General features: G+C 42.9%; 1 protein-coding gene across 3 annotated transcripts in view; it reads left to right on the top strand.

Moving 5' to 3' along the window:
* LOC126273123 (muskelin) overlaps window positions 1–21085 on the top strand; it is a 129762-nt gene that overhangs the window by 68830 nt on the left and 39847 nt on the right. For all 3 annotated transcript variants that reach the window (XM_049976580.1, XM_049976578.1, XM_049976581.1), the window contains exons 9-10: window positions 5158–5324; window positions 12605–12791. In XM_049976580.1, coding sequence (XP_049832537.1) covers window positions 5158–5324; window positions 12605–12791 — 354 coding nt within the window. The remainder of the gene's footprint in view (window positions 1–5157; window positions 5325–12604; window positions 12792–21085) is intronic.

The raw sequence follows: 21085 nt of genomic DNA, 5'->3' as shown, positions 1-21085 counted from the left end.
CGCACGCTGACACATATTGATGGCCTAGTATTGAAATCTGCAGAAGGGTTGCACTTCAGTCACGTTGAATAATTCTCTTCAGTCGTCATTGTCCCATCCTTACAGCATCTTTTTCTGGCCACAGCGATGTCAGAGTTTTTATGTTTTACTGGATTACTGATGTTCATGGTACACTTGTGAACTTGTCATATGAGAAAATCATTGATGCCTCAGGTATGCTGTGTCTCATCTCTCGTGTGCTGACTATAACGCCAGGTTCAAACCCACTTAAATCTTGATAACCTGCCAATGTAGCAGCAGCAATCAATCTAACAGCTGCACCAGACACCTGATGTCTTATATAGGCATTGCTGACTGTAGCACCATATTCTGCCTGTTTCCATAGCTCTATATTTGAATACACACACCTATAACAATTTCTTTGGTGCTTCAGTGTGGGTAACCTGTTGTTGTTGTTGTTGTTGTGGTTGTTGTTGTTGTTGTCGTCGTCTTCAGGCCTGAGACAAGTTTTGATGCAGCTCTCAATGCTACTCTATCCTGTGCAAGCCTCTTCATCTCTCAGTACATACTGCAGCCTACATCCTTATGAATCTGCTTAGTGTATTCATCTCTTGGTCTCCAGCTACGATTTTTACCCTCCACGCTGGCCTCCAATACTAAATTGGTGATCCCTCGATGTCTCAGAACATGTCCTACCAACCGATCCCTTCTTCTAGTCAAGTTGTGCCACATGCTCCTCTTCTCCCCAATTCTATTCAATACCTCCTCATTAGTTAAGTGATCTACCCACCTAATCTTCAGCATTCTTCAGTAGCACCACATTTTGAAAGCTTCTATTCTCTTCTTGTCCATACTATTTATTGTCCATGTTTCACTTCCATACATGGCTACACTCCATACAAATACTTTCAGAAATGACTTCCTGACATTTAAATCTATACACAATGTTAACAAATTTTTCTTCTTCAGAAACGCTTTCCTTGTCATTGCTAGTCTACATTTTATATCATCTTTACTACGACCATCATCAGTTATTTTGCTCCCCAAATAGGAAAACTCGTTTACTACTTTAAGTGTCTCATTTCCTGATCTAATTCCCTCAGCATCACCCAACTTAATTCAACTACATTCCATTATCCTCATTTTGCTTTTGTTGATATTCATTTTGTACCCTCCTTTCAAGACCCTGTTCATTCCGTTCAACTGCTCTTCCAAGTCCTTTACTGTCTCTGACAGAATTACAATGCATTGGCGAACATCAAAGTTTTTATTTCTTCTCCATGGATTTTAATACCTACTCCGAACTTTTCTTTAGTTTCCTTTATTGCTTGCTCAATATACAGATTGAATAACATCAGGGATAGGCTATAACCCTGTCTCACTCCCTTCCCAACCAATGCTTCCCTTTCATACTCTTTGACTCTAATAACTGCCATCTGCTTTCTGTACAAATTGTAAATAGCCTTTCGCTCCCTCTATTTTACCCCTGCCACCTTCAGAATTTGAAAGAGAGTATTACAGTCAGCATTGTCAAAAGCTTTCCCAAATCTACAAATGCTGGAAACGTAGGTTTGCCTTTCCTTAATCTCTCTTCCAAGATAAGTCATGGAGTCAGTATTGCCTCACTTGTGCCAACATTTCTACGGAATCCAAACTGATCTTCCCCGAGGTCGACTTCTATCAGTTTTTCCATTCCTTTGTAAAGAATTCACATTAGTATTTTGCAGCTGTGACTTATTAAACTGATAGTTTAGTAATTTTCACATCTGTCAACACCTGCTTTCTTTGGGATTGGAATTATTATATTCTTCTTGAAGTCTGATGGTATTTCGCCTGTCTCATAAATCTTGCTCACCAGATGGTAGAGTATTGTCAGGACTGGCTCTCCCAAGGGCGTCAGTAGTTTTAATGGAATGTTGTCTACTCTGGGGGCCTTGTTTCGACTCGGGTCCTTCAGTGCTCTGTCAAACTCTTCACACAGTATTGTATCTCTCATTTCATCTTCATCTACATCCTCTTCCATTTTTGTGATATTGTCCTCAAGTACATCGTCCTTGAATAGACCCTCTATATACTCCTTCCACCTTTCTGCTTTCCCTTCTTTGCTTAGAACTTTGTTTCCATCTGAGCTCTTGATGTTAATGCAAGTGGTTCTCTTTCCTTCAAAGGTCTCTAATTTTCCTGTAGGCAGTATCTATCTTACCCCTAGTGAGATAAGCCTCTACATCCTTACATTTGTCCTCTAGCCATCCCTGTTTAGCCATTTTGCACTTACTGTCGATATCATTTTTGAGACGTTTGTCTTCCTTTTTGCCTGCTTGATTTACTGCATTTTTATATTTTCTCCTTTCATCAATCAAATTCAATATTTCTTCTGTTACCCAAGGGTTCCTACTAGCCCTCGTCGTTTTACCTATTTGATCCTCTGCTGCCTTCACTATTTCATCCCACAAAGCTACCCATTCTTTTTCTACTGTGTTTCTTTCCCCCATTCCTGTCAGTTGTTCCCTTATGCTCTCCCTGAAACTCTGTACAACCTCTGGTTCTTTCAGTTTATCCAGGTCCCATCTTCTTAAATTCCCACCTTTTCGCAGTTTCAGGCTAGTAAAATTGAATTTTTATTTATTTATTTATTTATTTTTTGTGGGAGAGCTCATTGTATTTAAATTATACATCTGCACCTACATCTACATTGACATACATACACTGCAAGTCCTGTAAGGTGCACAGTGGAGGGTGCTTTGTACCACCACTAGTGGTTTCTTTTCGTGTTTCACTCTCAGAAAAATGGCTGCCTGTATGCCTCCATGTGAGCCCTAATTTCTCTTACCTTGTCTTTGTTAACTTTGTGCAAAATGTGTGTTGGTGGCAGTGGAATTGTTCTGCAGTCTGCTACTAATGGTGATTTTACAAAGTTTTTGAATGGTGTTTTGCATTGTATTCTCTCAAGGGATTCCCATGAGATTTCACAATGCATCTCCTTAACACTGGCATATTGATTGAACCTGCCGGTAACAAATCTAGTAACATGCCTCTAAATTTCATTTTGATGTTGTGTGTAATACAACTTGGTGGGGTTCCAAACAGCAGTACTTAAGAACAGTGTACACCAGTGTTTCATGTGTGGTCTTCATAGACGAGCTATACTTCCCTAAAATTGTATCAATGAACCCGTCAACCAGTCACTTTCCCTACTACTGACCATAAGTGCTTCTTTCATTTCATATTATTGTTCAAGGTTTTGCGTAGGTATTTAATGGACATGTCACTGTCAAACAGCACACAGCCTATGCTGTATTTGAACATCACAGGTCAGCTTTTCCTATTCATCCCCATTAATTTAACTTTTTCTTCATTTAGATCAATCTCCCAGTCGTCGCACTAAGTAGAAAGTAGTAGAAGATCAGTACAGGAAAACAGGGCCTTCATCAACAAATAAATTTACTAGTATCAAACTTATACCTTAATTTGAGGAAAAAATTTCTACGAATATATGATTGGAGCACAACATTGTATAGTAGTAAATGGTGGAGTGTGGAGAAACAGGAAAAGAGGAGAACTAAAGCATTTCAGATGTGGTATTTCAGAAGGATGCTGAAACGCAAGTAGTGTGAAAAGGTAAGGAGAGAGAACATTCTCTGCAGAATTGCAGAGGAAAGAAATATGTGGAAAGCACAATAGAAGGGACAGGATGATAGGACGTGTGTTAAGATGTCAGGGAATAGGTCGTGTGGTTCTAGAGGACGCCACACTGGGAGAAAACTGCAGGGGAAGACAGAGACTGGAATATATATAACAAATAATGAGGATGTAGGTTTCTAGTTGTACCTAGAAACGAAGAAAAGTTTGACACAGGAAAATAATTTATGGTCTGCATCAGATCTATCAGTAGGCTGGTAGAGAAAAAAAATTGGAAAAGCTGACAAACCCATTCCCAATTTATGTGCAATACATCAAAATATTACAGATATAATAATGCTTACATTAATTATAACCTAATAATTATTTTTTGCATATATGTTATGTTATAGGATTTGCTCAACAGAAAATTCTTTAATTTGGTCTCCACCACATTACCCATAAAATATTTAATGTCTTTTGGACTGGTTGTGGAGTAAATGTGTCCCCATGTATTTGACCTCTGTTTGAACTAATGTTAAGCCATTGAAATTATTTCTGATAGTAGTGTTCTATGTATGCTTTTCATTGTTGTTTGAGAAAAGAATAATACTGGTAAAACTAAGTACAGTAATGACTATATACATTTTGGAGCAATTGTATTTTGTTGACTGTAGTCACTGGATTTTTTTATTATGATTTTGATGTTACTGTATTCCAAAAGCATAACACTATCTACATGTTGCATTTCAGTGGTTGTGTAGATAGCATTTTTATAACTTGGGGAGCTCTGTATGAAATACTGAATTATATGTAATGAGTCTTGCCAAAATTTAATGTTACATCATTTGCCTTAAACCATCTGTGTATTTTTCAAATATTTCATTGGCTTCATTTTCAATAAAAGCAGTGGTACTAATTTTTATTTCCATACTTGTATAATGTGTGAAAAAAGAATAAAATATGTAACTACTGCCAGTACAAGTACAAGAAAATTGATGTACTATATAGCAAAAATAACAGTGCTCATAAATTCACTGGTGTGTAAAACTTAAGGATAAAAGTAACTTTCGCATAGTATGTTGCTGCCGAGTAACGTAACTCAATCAAACTGGGACCATACATATAAAGAAATGCTATTATATAGCACAAAAGGAACTGAAAGAAATGTGCAATGAGACAAAAGATTAGCACTGTACTTTAAAATATTGTTTACCTTATTTTGAAATTACAGAGAAAGCACCACAAAATATACTTGAAATTAAATGTGGACTGCTGTCAGTAATTCACAAAGAAGCATCAAGACTAAATAAAGCCTAAGTGCTGTAGGAGTTTGTAATGGCAGAGAAGAATGTGGCATAAAATTTCTGCTATCTCACAGTATTTTATAGGATTAGTGCAGTTGTATTCAGCAGCACCTCAGGTTGTTAAACAAGTTGCATTTTATTTTATCATATTTGTATTATTACCAGTGTACTTTTTTATGAATCTATGAAAATTTAAGAACATACTGTTTAAAGAAAAAATGGTTTGTTGCAGAGTGATTTCTATATGTATGACATTGAGAACAATAGATGGACTCTAATAACAGAAGACACAGGTAGCATGGGAGGCCCTCAACTGATATTTGATCATCAGATGTGCATGGATGTAGAGCGAAGAACTATTTATGTCTTTGGTGGCCGTGTTCTCACACCTCAGTGCAGGTATGGTTCCCCTATCCTTTAATATATTATGTAAACAAAACTGTTTGGGGAAAACAGAACAGGCAGCAGCATTCTCGTAACAAGGTTTTAGAGTAGATAGTAAACCACAGTGTCAAACAGGATGCTGCTAAGAAACTAAGGTGTATAGATGTTAATTTTGCTGACTGATAAACACTGTTGAGGGAGAACGTAGATTTTACAACCACCACCACCAATGCTCCCACCCCCACCATCACTGCTAGTTGTAATTGCTTTACAAACCATTTCAATTGGCTGTTTAACAGTTTTAACATTAGAATTAAAGGAAAACAACAAGGTAGATGTCCAGCGGCAGAAAACTATTGTGTACTTGAGAAATTTGTACATCTATTAAAAGGATACTGTTGCATTCTCCACAAACCATACCGGTAACACTGCTCTCCCCCTTCCAACTCTAAATAGACCTACAACTTTAATCTAAGACTGCTTATTCTCATTTAACATGTAAAACACTGGTTCCTGATAAGTTTCTCTCTAAACTTTACTCTTTCCTCTACTCCATACTTTATTCCTTTGTCTAAAAATTTTCTTCCTCTACACTTTCTTTAGTACTTAGTTTGTCTTTTAGTCCTTAGTTTGCCCCCCCCGGCCCTTAGTTTGCCCCCCCCGGCCCTTAGTTTGCCCCTCCCGGCCCTTAGTTTGCCCCTCCCGGCCCTTAGTTTGCCCCTCCCGGCCCTTAGTTTGCCCCTCCCGGCCCTTAGTTTGCCCCTCCCGGCCCTTAGTTTGCCCCTCCCGGCCCTTAGTTTGCCCCTCCCGGCCCTTAGTTTGCCCGCCCCGGCCCTTAGTTTGCCCCTCCCGGCCCTTAGTTTGCCCCTCCCGGCCCTTAGTTTGCCCCTCCCGGCCCTTAGTTTGCCCCTCCCGGCCCTTAGTTTGCCCGCCCCGGCCCTTAGTTTGCCCGCCCCGGCCCTTAGTTTGCCCGCCCCGGCCCTTAGTTTGCCCGCCCCGGCCCTTAGTTTGCCCGCCCCGGCCCTTAGTTTGCCCGCCCCGGCCCTTAGTTTGCCCGCCCCGGCCCTTAGTTTGCCTCCCCCCCGGCCCTTAGTTTGCCTCCCCCCCGGCCCTTAGTTTGCCTCCCCCCCCGGCCCTTAGTTTGCCTCCCCCCCCGGCCCTTAGTTTGCCTCCCCCCCCCGGCCCTTACTTTGCCTCCCCCCCCGGCCCTTAGTTTGCCTCCCCCCCCGGCCCTTAGTTTGCCTCCCCCCCCGGCCCTTAGTTTGCCTCCCCCCCCGGCCCTTAGTTTGCCTCCCCCCCCGGCCCTTAGTTTGCCTCCCCCCCCGGCCCTTAGTTTGCCTCCCCCCCCGGCCCTTAGTTTGCCTCCCCCCCCGGCCCTTAGTTTACTCCCCCCCGGCCCTTAGTTTACTCCCCCCCGGCCCTTAGTTTACTTCCCCCCCGGCCCTTAGTTTACTCCCCCCCCGGCCCTTAGTTTACTCCCCCCCCCGGCCCTTAGTTTACTCCCCCCCAGCCCTTAGTTTACTCCCCCCCAGCCCTTAGTTTACTCCCCCCCAGCCCTTAGTTTACTCCCCCCCAGCCCTTAGTTTACTCCCCCCCAGCCCTTAGTTTACTCCCCCCCCAGCCCTTAGTTTACTCCCCCCCCAGCCCTTAGTTTACTCCCCCCCCAGCCCTTAGTTTACTCCCCCCCCCAGCCCTTAGTTTACTCCCCCCCCAGCCCTTCGTTTACTCCCCCCCCAGCCCTTAGTTTACTCCCCCCCCAGCCCTTAGTTTACTCCCCCCCCCAGCCCTTAGTTTACTCCCCCCCCAGCCCTTAGTTTACTGACCCCCCCCCAGCCCTTAGTTTACTGACCCCCCCCCCAGCCCTTAGTTTACTGACCCCCCCCCCCAGCCCTTAGTTTACTCCCCCCCCCAGCCCTTAGTTTACTCCCCCCCCCCCAGCCCTTAGTTTACTCCCCCCCCAGCCCTTAGGTTTTCCTCTAGCTCTTACCTTCTTCTCTACCCTTTACTTTTTCCTGTACTCCTTACCTCGTTTTATGGCTTATCTTTGTGTAATTCTTACTGTATCCTCTAGTCCTACTTTTCCTCCTAGTCCTTACCTTCAACCCCCAGTCCCTACTTTCGCCCCAGTCCCTACTTTCGCCCCAGTCCCTACTTTCGCCCCAGTCCCTACTTTCGCCCCAGTCCCTACTTTCGCCCCAGTCCCTACTTTCGCCCCAGTCCCTACTTTCGCCCCAGTCCCTACTTTCGCCCCAGTCCCTACTTTCCCCCCAGTCCCTACTTTCCCCCCCAGTCCCTACTTTCCCCCCCAGTCCCTACTTTCCCCCCCAGTCCCTACTTTCCCCCCCAGTCCCTACTTTCCCCCCCAGTCCCTACTTTCCCCCCCAGTCCCTACTTTCCCCCCCAGTCCCTACTTTCCCCCCCAGTCCCTACTTTCCCCCCCAGTCCCTACTTTCCCCCCCAGTCCCTACTTTCCCCCCCAGTCCCTACTTTCCCCCACCCCCTGTCCCTACTTTCCCCCACCCCCTGTCCCTACTTTCCCCCACCCCCTGTCCCTACTTTCCCCCACCCCCTGTCCCTACTTTCCCCCACCCCCTGTCCCTACTTTCCCCCACCCCCTGTCCCTACTTTCCCCCACCCCCTGTCCCTACTTTCCCCCACCCCCTGTCCCTACATTCCCCCACCCCCTGTCCCTACATTCCCCCACCCCCTGTCCCTACATTCCCCCACCCCCTGTCCCTACATTCCCCCACCCCCTGTCCCTACATTCCCCCACCCCCTGTCCCTACATTCCCCCACCCCCTGTCCCTACATTCCCCCACCCCCTGTCCCTACATTCCCCCACCCCCTGTCCCTACATTCCCCCACCCCCTGTCCCTACATTCCCCCACCCCCTGTCCCTACATTCCCCCACCCCCTGTCCCTACATTCCCCCACCCCCTGTCCCTACATTCCCCCACCCCCTGTCCCTACATTCCCCCACCCCCTGTCCCTACATTCCCCCACCCCCTGTCCCTACTTTCCCCCACCCCCTGTCCCTACTTTCCCCCACCCCCTGTCCCTACTTTCCCCCACCCCCTGTCCCTACTTTCCCCCACCCCCTGTCCCTACTTTCCCCCACCCCCTGTCCCTACTTTCCCCCACCCCCTGTCCCTACTTTCCCCCACCCCCTGTCCCTACTTTCCCCCACCCCCTGTCCCTACTTTCCCCCACCCCCTGTCCCTACTTTCCCCCACCCCCTGTCCCTACTTTCCCCCACCCCCTGTCCCTACTTTCCCCCACCCCCTGTCCCTACTTTCCCCCACCCCCTGTCCCTACTTTCCCCCACCCCCTGTCCCTACTTTCCCCCACCCCCTGTCCCTACTTTCCCCCACCCCCCTGTCCCTACTTTCCCCCACCCCCTGTCCCTACTTTCCCCCACCCCCCTGTCCCTACTTTCCCCCCACCCCCTGTCCCTACTTTCCCCCACCCCCTGTCCCTACTTTCCCCCACCCCCCTGTCCCTACTTTCCCCCACCCCCTGTCCCTACTTTCCCCCACCCCCTGTCCCTACTTTCCCCCACCCCCTGTCCCTACTTTCCCCCACCCCCTGTCCCTACTTTCCCCCACCCCCTGTCCCTACTTTCCCCCACCCCCTGTCCCTACTTTCCCCCACCCCCTGTCCCTACTTTCCCCCACCCCCTGTCCCTACTTTCCCCCACCCCCCTGTCCCTACTTTCCCCCACCCCCTGTCCCTACATTCCCCCACCCCCTGTCCCTACATTCCCCCACCCCCTGTCCCTACTTTCCCCCACCCCCTGTCCCTACATTCCCCCCCCCCCCTGTCCCTACATTCCCCCCCCCCCTGTCCCTACATTCCCCCCCTGTCCCTACATTCCCCCCCCTGTCCCTACATTCCCCCCCCTGTCCCTACTTTCCCCCCCCCTGTCCCTACTTTCCCCCCCCCTGTCCCTACTTTCCCCCCCCCCTGTCCCTACTTTCCCCCCCCTGTCCCTACTTTCCCCCCCCCCCCTGTCCCTACTTTCCCCCCACCCCCTGTCCCTACTTTTGCCCCCCCCTGTCCCTACTTTTGCCCCCCCCCCCCGTCCCTACCTTTCGCCCCCCGTTGTCCTGTTGTCCTTACCATCCCCCCCCTGTCGCCCTTATCTTTGCCCCCGTCCCCGTAGTCCTTACCGTCGCCCCCCACCCCCCGTAGTCCTTACCTTCGCGCCCCCCCCAGGCCTTACGTTCGCCCCCCCACACGTAGTCCTTCCCGTCGCTCCCGCTAGACCTTACCTTCGGCCCCCAATTCCCGTCTCCCCACCAAGTCCGATTCTCCCCCCCCCCCAAGTCGGGACTCTATTCCCCCCCCCCCATGTCGCGACTCTCTTCCTCCCCCCATGTCGCGATTCTCTTCCCCCCCCCCCCCCCAAGTCGCGATTCCCTTCCCCCCCCCCCCAAGGTGCGATTCTCTTCCCCCCCCCAAGTCGCGACTCTCTTCCCTCCCAAGTCCCGACTCTATTCCCCCCCCCAAGTCCCGACTCTTTCCCCCCCCCAAGTCCCGACTCTTTCCCCCCCCCAAGTCCCGACTCTTTCCCCCCCCCAAGTCCCGACTCTTTCCCCCCCCAAGTCCCGACTCTTTCCCCTCCCCCCAAGTCCCGACTCTTTCCCCTCCCCCCAAGTCCCGACTCTCTTCCCCCCCCCCCCTCCCCCAAGTCGCGACTCTCTTCCCCCCCCCCCCCCCCCCCCCAAGTCCTTAACTTTTTCCGTAGTTTTTACCATTTCTCCTAGTAATTTGCCTTTCCCTGTACCCTTCCACCTCTTCCTCTTAGCTTTTTTCTTCTTCTGCCTCTTAGCTTTTTTCCACCTCTACCTCTTAGCTGCATTTCTTCACTACCTTTTGTTTTTGTAATCTTCTCTTCCGCTTACTTTTGTTATCTTCTTTATGTCTTACTTTCCTTATCTTCTCTACTTTTGTTGTCTTCGCTAGCTGTTACTTTTGTTGTCCTCTACCAGTACTTTCTTTCCCATCTATCCCTTGTTTCTACCCCACAAGACATCCCCCCCCTTTCCATCCTGGATTCTTCTATCCCCCACAAACCCCACCCATAGCTTCACCCTGTTAGGCTCTTTCCACTCCTGCCCCATAGGAATTGTGCCCACCCTACCCCACTGGATTCGTAAACCCCTATCCCACTGGAATCCTGTCGCTGCCCTGCCCCGCTCGAGTCCTTTTGCCGTCCTGCCCCCACTGGCCAGCCGGCTCTTGTCCCCCCTCCCCCCACCGCCTGACCCATGCCCCCTGCCCTCTGCATAACTGCTCTGCTCCCTGGGCTGTACTTCGTTCACTGTCCGTGTTCCTCCTGTGATTTGTTGTCCCAAGCCCAAGTCTCCCGTCTTTCTTTTGAATTTTCCCTCTTGTTCTGAGCCAGAGTGCTACCACTGCTTTTCTTGTTTCTTTTACATCTTCTTTTCCTGAAATTGTGAACGCAACATTTATTTCATGCTATCACTTCCCTTGCCATATTCTTCTTGTGGAGTGTTTTGTATCCTTTATTGAAAATCATTGAAAGGTGTGTGTTTGTCTGCATTTAATAACATGGTAGACCCTCTGTCCGTAAACAAGGTAATCATATTTTGAAGACATTGTTCACCAATGAAATTGGCTGTTACACATAGTTGTACACAGCAGTTGCTGATGAGGAAACGGGTCAGAGTAAAAACAGTTTGATTCTACTGTCTGCTATGTTGTTGAATTGGTTTGATTAGCTGTAATAATATCGTTAAAGTGCAGTTATGTGAGCTTGAAGCTTCTTAAAAATGAACTGTTTGCTTCCTTTTCATCTAAACTTGACATGAGAATTCTCCTTAAAATTGTATGACACAGGTTGCATATAAAACATTTTGTTTTAAATAACCACACAAAGCTGCTAAAAGTTTTATAATATGTACAATTAACTTCGGCCTAGACATCACCATCTGGCAGAAACTGAATACACTATATAAACAAGGGCATACAATACTTACTGGGAGAAACAAGAAAAGAAATAATGCAATATGACATTCATTAAAACTATTAAGCACTTAATTTTTAGAATTATTCATGGTGAATACCATATGTCAATAATTTTGAAAAATGTTTGATGACTTATCTCTGTCTGAATATGTGGCTCTATAAGTTCCAGTATGATAAACAAATGAATATTTATTACATACCACAGCTACTACATTTACATTCAGTCATAATATACCTGACATATTGTGGGATATTCTCAAGTTTGGAACTGAGTTTGAGCTCTGTACACATTCAATTTATAGGTCAGACTGGAAATGTCAAATTGTGAATGTATGTTGTAAGTAGCATTAAAATCTATGTGCTCAGTACATTCCCTCTTCACTGTCTACATGTTGACCTTTATTTTTGAATCTGTTTTATTTTGATTTTATTTTATTGAGTTTGTTTTTATTTGAAACCTTTAATTTGTTCAGCACTAATTAGATTTACTTGTAGCCTGTTTCGTTAGAAGCTAGACATTCAGTTGTCATATTTTGACAAAAGTTGTTTGCAGAACTGGTTTTAGTGAAATAAGAAGCAACTACAAGCTGCTGTGCAAGGCATTCTGTATACAACATTCATGGGGAAATCTCTTTCTTCATAAATTTGTAAAAAGTTTCTGGTGATTTGTTAACTTTTGTTTACGGGTTAATTCATTACAGTGACAATTCATATGCTTTCCTTTAGTTCATCTACAGCAGTTAGTGTGTTATTGCTAAGGTTGATTGTGCTTCTAATCATCCACAAAATTGTTTTTTTCATATTTTCCTTTGATTTCTTCATTCTCTTTTAAGTTGCGTATTTTCACTGTCATACCCTCCTGAGTTGTACCATCCACAGCGAATTACACTTTTCGCATGTTCTTATGCTACTGTGATACTCAAACTCTAAAAATAAACTTTTTATGATAATGGCAAACAGTCCCCTCACTGTGACAGACTGCCTGTGGATGGAGGAAAATATGCTTTGTTTCTTCATTATGACTTTTTAATGTTAAGTAGTAACAACAAAAATAATATCATCATCAACAATAATGATAATAATAACAAAAATAAAGATTGTAACTAAACAACTTGACTGCTTTTGGTTATGCTACTGTTAGTGAAATAACAGATGCAAGATATTGAATGCACATGTACTGGTTTTCATATTGTAATGCTCTACTATTAGGTATGTATTTAGATTTTTTGTTGCTACATACTTGTATATGTTGCATTACTGACAGAAATTGTAACACCATTACTATAATCATGTAATGTTACCAGCATGGTGGATGAGCGACCAGGATTTTTAGGCCTTGTGGGACCAGTGGAACCAATATTTTCTGGTCTTTTCTCATATCATGTTCCTACTAACACTTGGAAGAAACTATGTGACGATTCCTGCTGGCCAGAGGGGGCTCCGTATACAGCTATTCGTTCCAGAGTCGGTCATTCCATGTTGTTTCATCCCGTAAGTAGTTTTATCTGTTTATTTTTGATAATTACTAATGATTTCTGTAACAGTTTGCACAAGGCATTCATTTTACATTTATTTTTATAATTTAATTTGAGGAATAGTATTCTTTCACTTTTCTTGCTGCAAGCATGTAATCGATAGAATTACACTCGCTGCGTCACTTGGCAAACAAAAATGAGATAATTCACTTGATAAACAATAATGAGATAGGTGGAAATCGTCAAGAACTGACATATATTTCTTCAGGCAGAGGAGTATTGGAAATTTTGTTCCATGAAACTCTTCCTGTGCTAAGTAATTTTTGGTGTCAAGTGGAATGTCATTCACATATACAAGGAATAGGTATGGCTCAAATTAAACCCTTTTCGACTCCAGTCATTCCCTCTCAAGTCAAAATTTCCTTTTCGCTTTCCATCATTGTCTGAATTACTCAGCACTATTTTTGCATTACTTAAGATTCACACCAGTTGTTTGGAACATTTTACTTACATTAAATTTGAACTCTTTTTCAGAGATTATGTTTGGCTACTCAGTTAGATGTTTGTACAGACAAAAAAAATGATGGTATTTTGTTGTTTACAGCTTGTAATACTCGTTGGCTAAATGTATAAAGTGAAGTTTCAGAAGAGCAACCATTTGTAACAGGCACTATAATATACCAAGTTAATTGTGTCTGCTTGAATGTGACACTACTCGAGTACTTACTATTTCAATACTTTAGCAAAGTTTGCCAGTAAGAAAACTGCCTTTTTGCCTTTCGTAAAACGTTTAGCTATACAATATTGTAATTTGCATTGAAAATTCCTTAGCCAGTTATGGATTTCTTGTATTACTAAGAACATAACTTACAGCTGGAACATCTCTTCAGAATTCTGGTTGAGATTCCAAAATCACATGAGTTTTTATTTTTGAAGAAAATTACAATAATATTAATTTAAGTGAAGTATGCTATGATTATGATGATGATTATGAAGTCCCATACTCCTTGACAGAGTGTAGGGGAATGATGCGGGAGACCCGCACCACTGTGCTAGGCAAGGTGCTAGTGGAGTTGGTTTGCCATTGCCTTCCTCCGATGCTACAATTACTATTGTTTAATTAAATTTTTGTGGAAAGATGTGTGAATATATCTCCCTACTTCTTCAACTGACCTGTTTGACCTAACTTCAGCCACTGCATTCAGAATTCGTGGAATTATTTGTAAGTTGTGAAATATCATCTGCGACAAAGCCATTCAGTTTGATACTGGTGCTATTTTCTGCACTGTCTGATTGACCTGTCTCTTGCACCATAATATTTGTTATAGTCAACATTGCTGATATCTATCATGATGTGCATTTTCTACAATTTTAATAATGTTTTGTAATATTTTGTTAAAAGTTTTGTAAGCTGTAAGTATTACAGGATCCTTACTTGATCTGGAATGTAAATAAATTTTACTTTTCTGTTTATAAGATATTTCAAACCATTTAGTTATCCATGATTTGGTGTTTCTTTTTGGAGCTCATGTTTACCAGACTTTTCCTTGTTTTTGCCCATATTGCTGCCTTTGAAAGCTTGAGAGTGCAGTTTGGGTTCACCATGTATATATTATGTGAAGAACATATCTAAAAACAGAGATGATGTGACTTACCAAACAAAAGCACTGGCAGGTTGACCTGCCAGCGGTTTTGTTTGGTAAGTCACATCATCTCTGTTTTTAAATAAAATAGAAAGAAACTTACACATGGGAAAAATATGTTAAAAACAAAGATTCCAAGGCTTACCAAGCGGGAAAGCGCCGGATCTCTGCCCTTACTCTTTGCCTTTAAATATGTCTGCTTGTGTCTGTGTATGTGCGGATGGATATGTGTGTGTGTGTGTGTGTGTGTGTGTGTGTGTGTGTGTGCGCGTGTGTGTGTGTGTGTGTGTGTGTGTGCGCGCGTGCGTGTGTGTGTGTGTGTGTGTGTGTGTGCGCGAGTGTACATCTGTCCTTTTTTTCCCCTAAGGGAAGTCTTTCCGCTCCCGGGATTGGAATGACTCCTTACCCTCTCCCTTAAAACCTACATCCTTTCGTCTTTCCCTATCCTTCCTGAAGAAGCAACCATCGGTTGCGAAAGATAGCAATTCTGTGTGTGTGTTTGTGTGTTTTGTTCATGTGCCTGTCTGCCGGCGCTTTCCCGCTTGGTAAGTCTTGGAATCTTTGTTTTTAACATCTCTGTTTTTAGATATATTTTTCCACGTGGAATGTTTCCCTCTATTATATTCATATCATTTATGTGAAGAACAGATATAGATTCACTACCATTGACAAAGTGGAGATGGGCTGTGCTATATTATTATAATTGATATTATTATTTCCATTCTAGAAGAGCAGTATAGTAGTTTGTCATGAAAATTTTGATATAGATTGTGAACTGCAGATACATAACTGCAAACAAAGAAATCAAGTACTTAAATTTAGTTTTTCAGTTTGTACTTGCAGCTTTGACTACCCCCTCATATTTTAACCTGTTTGCACAGATCACACTATATAGCGTTAATTTATATATGCATGATGGATCATCCTCACTTTAATGCTGTATTTCAGGAATATGCAGAATAAGTGTGTGATTGCTCCAGGAAACATGAAAAATAAGACAGGCAGCTGGGATGAGCATTATTGCCACTTCATGAATCCAGCAACGAACACTGAACCACATACTTGCTATTTGCACAAGAAATTAGTCCCAAATATTACATTAATGCTGAGATTTTGAATCACCAAGACATTGCACTCCAACAGCTGTCCTGCCAATTCCACAGTTAATAGTACCTCTCGTTTCACACTCGCTGATAGCTTACCATTAGCGTCAATCATTTTTATTCCAGAAACATCCATCACTACTATACCCTCTGTTTTTAATAAATTCAAAAAATGCCTGTGAAATGCCATTCAAATCAGTACCACTGTCCAGAAAACAATTAACATGTATACCTTGTATACTTGCTGTTAATACAAGGTGCCACACTTCCTTTTTTCTTACCATGTGATCTTCATACAACAAAGCCTCATTAATCCTTTCCCTGCTTACCATAATGATCACCAGACACAAATGACAGATATCATGGTCTTCTTCCTCATTACTACTCTCTAAATCTTAACTCTTCATTAGGCCTAATATCATCCTCCTCTATTCTTTCTTTACTTAACACATTGCCATCATTATCAATTATAAATTCAAATACCTCATCCTCATCACTACTGGATTCGTCACTGTTATCATCATTACAACTACTGTCAGAATCAGACCCACTTTCACTTTCATTGTCCTCAAACACTTCTCTAATTAGTTAATCCTTGTTTCCAGTATTAGCCCACAAAGCAAAATACCTGAATTCCTTATGTTCCCTTACAAATTTACCATCGATTTTGAAACTTTGGACAACCTGATCAACAGCAACTGTTTCATCTCTTAATTCTGTTATAGTAACTTCCTCCTCTCTTTTTACAGGATTAACATTGCTACTCACACCGTCATTGAACATCTCACTAGAATTAGAATTTACGCTCATCTTACTATCATCATTTACATTACCCTTACCTGTAATTACAGCACATTTATATACATGTGGCTCTTCATCACTACCTGCTCTAGTGCAAGCCAAAACTGGAGCATTATCTAGTTTAAATGGTTTGATCCAGAATTAAAGTCATCTCCTCCATTTCTTTGACTTGAATTTCTCCTAGCATTCCCGTTAGTTCTGTTCATCTTATTTAACCTGAAACTCTCACCCTGATTGGTTATTGTTGTCAAAATTCCTCATACAATCTTCCACTGAGGGCTTCACCCGCACCACTGTATGAACATAATTTAAAAAATCACTATTACCCCTAGGTGCAAGTACAAACAATTCTCTAACTTTCTGAGGCAACTTAGTTTCGAAACCCAAAGTTATTGATTCACTACCTAGCTCTTGTTCCAAATATTTCAGTTTGTTTATCCAGAGTTGACAGAAACATTTCACAGTACCCTTCCTAGTGTCAAATCTCTCTCCTCCCCAAAATTCACTCAAAATTCTCTGTTACTTCTCTTTGGACCAATATTCATCTAAAAATGCTTCCTTAAAGCTATACCATGAAGTAAAACTATCAGCTACCTGAGCTGCCCATCCATAAGCATCCCCTTTCAGAAAAACTCTCACAAATGACATTTTCTCTTTGTCATTCCATGTTCCAGGCAAATCATTAAATTCCCTAATGAAATCCAGTGGATGCACTTCCCCATGTGGTTCAAAATTGTTAAATTTCTAACAGCTAACAAATGAAGGACTGTTTGGAACATTACATACTCTATGCTATAGATTTTGTACCTCCTCCACCTTTTTGTCCATTTCAGCCAATTTTGAATCTACATTTTTATTTTTTTCACCAGATTTTCCTCCACCACTACTGCACACTTGGTTTGTACCTCCATTTCTAAATCATTTTTAATCTGATTGATTTGGTTCTCAAGTTTAACCCTACTTCCAGCACAAAATTTCCCGGTTGCTTTGACTTCATTTTTACATTTTTTCTTGGAAGCCTCCACCTTCCTACTATAGTCATCACAAAGCTTCTTTCTCTATTCTACACATTTACTATTCAATAATGTTAATTTCTCATTGACTAGCTTAATTTCCTTTTTAATTTCCTTCTTTAGTTCACCCTTCAAGCTAGTCATGTCTTTCTTCATGTTACTCTCTACCCTACTACTGTCTTCTTTCATACTCATACTGCTCATAATTTGCCTTAACATCACTTCCAATTTTCTGTCCGCCATAAACTTTTACCCTTGCTGACTTTCACTGCTAGATTCCTCCCCCTTAGCGTTAATGATTTCATCCACTTCAGTACTGTTTTTGCCCATTTCACTCACATCACCACGCAATGTAGACGATGCTTTTATCATTTCATCTACAATAGGACTTACATGCCCATCATTCAAAGTTACAATTATAATATTATGAGACGGAAAGTTGCTAGTCACCATATAGCGGAGATGCTGAGTCGCAGATAGGCGCAACAAACAGATTTTCATACTTAAAGCTTTCAGCCAATGGCCTTTGTCTGCACACACACACGACTGCAGTCTCAGACAACTGAAATCACACCAGTTGCCCCTCACACAACTATTAAGGAAAGGGATAAAGTTTCATTGGTCACCAGATTTGAAGTAGCATTTTCAAACTAAAAGATTTGTTATGTTACCATTTAGTCCAGTTATTGCCTTTCCAGGTTTTCAGAAACAGTTCATACTGCCCAACAGCTCCAGCAATTTTCCCTTAAGTTTAGTCTTGAATCAATAAATAGATGGGCAGTGAACACCCCATAGCTTATGCATCCAGATAGCTTAATCGAGCAGAAAGAAATTATTTAACAACTAAGAAAGAAATGGTGTACATATGCAGGCTGAAGAAACAAATGAAAATTTTGTACCAAGGTCAGAATTCAAACACAGGTCTCCTTCTCACTAGGCAGATGTGCTAACCACTATGCCACCCTGGCACAGAGGCTTTGTACAGTGGACTACCCTAGCATGCCTCCCTCTGCAATTCATCACAACTCATCCCATTTGGTGTTCCCCCTGGACTTGAACAGTATTGCAGAGGCTCTCCAACTGTATTGGAATAGCACCTCAGCATAAAACAACATGGATGATCCTGCCTGAAACCTAGGCATAGTTTGTTTTAATCAAATCAATATGATTCCAGAGTCCTTTTCAAGTCTCATACGTCTACTACATATAAATACAGACTGAAGTGATGAAAGAAAATTTGTACCGAGGCCTGTATTCAGACCCAGGTCTCTTCCTGCTCACTAGACAGATGCACTAACCACTAATGTTTTAGACTTGAAGAGGTCTCTGGAACAATATACATTGAAGCGCCAAAGGAACTGGTATAGGCATGCATATTCAAATACAGAGAGATGTAAACAGGCAGAATATGGTGCTGGAGTCAGCAATGCCTATATAAGACAACAAGTGTCTGGCACAGTTGGTTGGATCGGTTACTGCTGTTACAATGGCAGTTTATCTAGATTTTTAAGTGAGTTTAAACATTGTGTTATAGGCAGCACACGAACGATGGGACACAGCGTTTCTGAGGTAGTGATGAAGTGGGGCTTCTTCCATATGACCCTTTCACAAGTGTACCGTGAATATCAGGAATCCGGTAAAACATCAAATCTTCGATATCGTTGCGACCAGAAAAAGGTCCTGCAAGAAGTGAACCAATGATGACTGAAGAGAATTGTTCAACGTGACAAAAGTGCAATCATTCTGCACATTGCCGCAGATTTCAGTGCTGGGCCATCAACAAGTGTCAGTGTGAAAACTATTCAACAAAACACCATTGATATGGCCTTTCAGAGCTGAAGGCCCAATTGTGTACCCCTGATGACTGCACGACACAAAACTTCACATCTCGCCTGCACCCATCAGCACCGACATTGGACTGTTGATGACTGGGAACATGTTGACTGGTTGGACGAGTCTTGTTGCAAATTGTATTGAACAGATAGAAGTGTATGGGTATGGAGACAACCTCATGAATCCATGGACCATGCCTGTCAGCAGGGTACTGTTCAAGCTGGTGGAGGATCTGTAATGGTGTGGGACTGTGCAGTTGGAGTGATACATCTAGATACGATTCTGACAGGTGACATGTATGTAAGCATATTGTCTAATCACCTGCGTCCATTCATGTCCACTGTGCATTCCTATGGGCTTGGGCAATTCCAGCAGGAAAATGTGACACCCCACAGGTCCAGAATTTGCTACAGAGTGGCTCCAGGAACACTCTTCCAAGTTTAAACACTTGTGCTGGCCACCAATCTCGCCAAACATGAACATTATTGAGCATATCTGGGATGCCTTGAAACATGCTGCTCAGAAGATATCTCCACCTAGTCATACTCTTACAGATTTATGGACAGCCCTGCACGATTCATGGTGTCAGTTCCCTCCAGGGCTACATTAGACATTAGTCGAGTTCGTGCCCGTCATGCACTTCTGCATGCTCGCGGTGGCCCTTCATGATATTAGGTAGGGATAAGTTTCTTTGGCTCTTAAGTGTACTTCCATGAGAGAGAAATGCTGGCATCAATATTTGGAATAACGTATTTCAGATATTATTTATATGAACATCATTTTAAAGTAAAAACTGATTATGTATCACTCAAATGGTTATCAGGACTTAAAAATGTCCTAGTAGAAGGTTAATTACAAGGGCACAGTTTCAGTGAGTTTGATTTCAAAGTAGTACATCACTCAGGAAGGTCACATGCAAATGCAGATGGTCTGAGCCACAAAATATGTGCTATGGAAGATGCTGGCATAGACAAGGGTGAATGAATCAAAGTGCAATGACTCAGATTGTCAGCAGTTCACCAGGCAGACACAATTAAATGCAAAGGATGGTGTATTGTATAGGAAAATGAGATGTAGGCTATGCATTATAATGACAGAGGAATTACAAAATGAAGTATTGAGGCAGGCCCATGATTCTATTTTAGCAAAACATGCTGGTCACAGAGCAATGAATGCTGAATAGTACAAAATTACTGGCAGATAACACACAACGCAACATGAATCATTACGTAACAAATAATATGCCACACAGCGATGGACAGAAATCTGTCACCAAAGGATTATGTTTACAAAAGCTACCTGAGGCAGAAAAATAATTTAAAATGCTTGGTTTGGATGCCATTGGACTTTTGCAAAAACACTGCCAGAAAACCAGTGCATTTTTACAATATTGGGCCATTTTTCAGATTTCATTTCTATAATAGCCATACCAAATTAGCAAGCTGAAACAGTATCACTTGCAATGGTAAACAAGTAGGTACTCAAGTTCGGAATTCTGGGATATATTTGCATTAAAAATTGGCAAGACCTCAGTACAATTGCAATTCCTTTACTGTAGTGGATATCAACCAATTCGTACAGTGTCAAGAAGTTGTGGATTGGTGCTAATCCTGTTTCGGCCAATAATATGGCCCATGTGACTAACATCTTGTAAAATGAAGAAGCACTTTTCCAGGCCAAGGGTTAACCATGCTGCATTTAATTTCACATAAATGCACTGTATGCTGCTTTGAATATCTTCAGAATATATGTTTGTATAATCTAAATACACCATGCAGTGATTCAGTTTTAATCCTCGCAGTACACTTTGTAATAATCACTGGAAAGTAGCTGGTGCATTTTTCGGCCCAAAATATGAATACTGACTAGAAGGGGTTGAGAAGGCTGCCTTTGGACAATCTGCAGGCACTACCTCTA

Source organism: Schistocerca gregaria, chromosome 5, assembly GCF_023897955.1.
Source record: "Schistocerca gregaria isolate iqSchGreg1 chromosome 5, iqSchGreg1.2, whole genome shotgun sequence".
Classification (NCBI taxonomy): Eukaryota; Metazoa; Arthropoda; class Insecta; order Orthoptera; family Acrididae; genus Schistocerca; species Schistocerca gregaria.
Note: the sequence above shows the minus strand (reverse complement) of the source record. Positions and strands in the feature narration are given on the sequence as shown.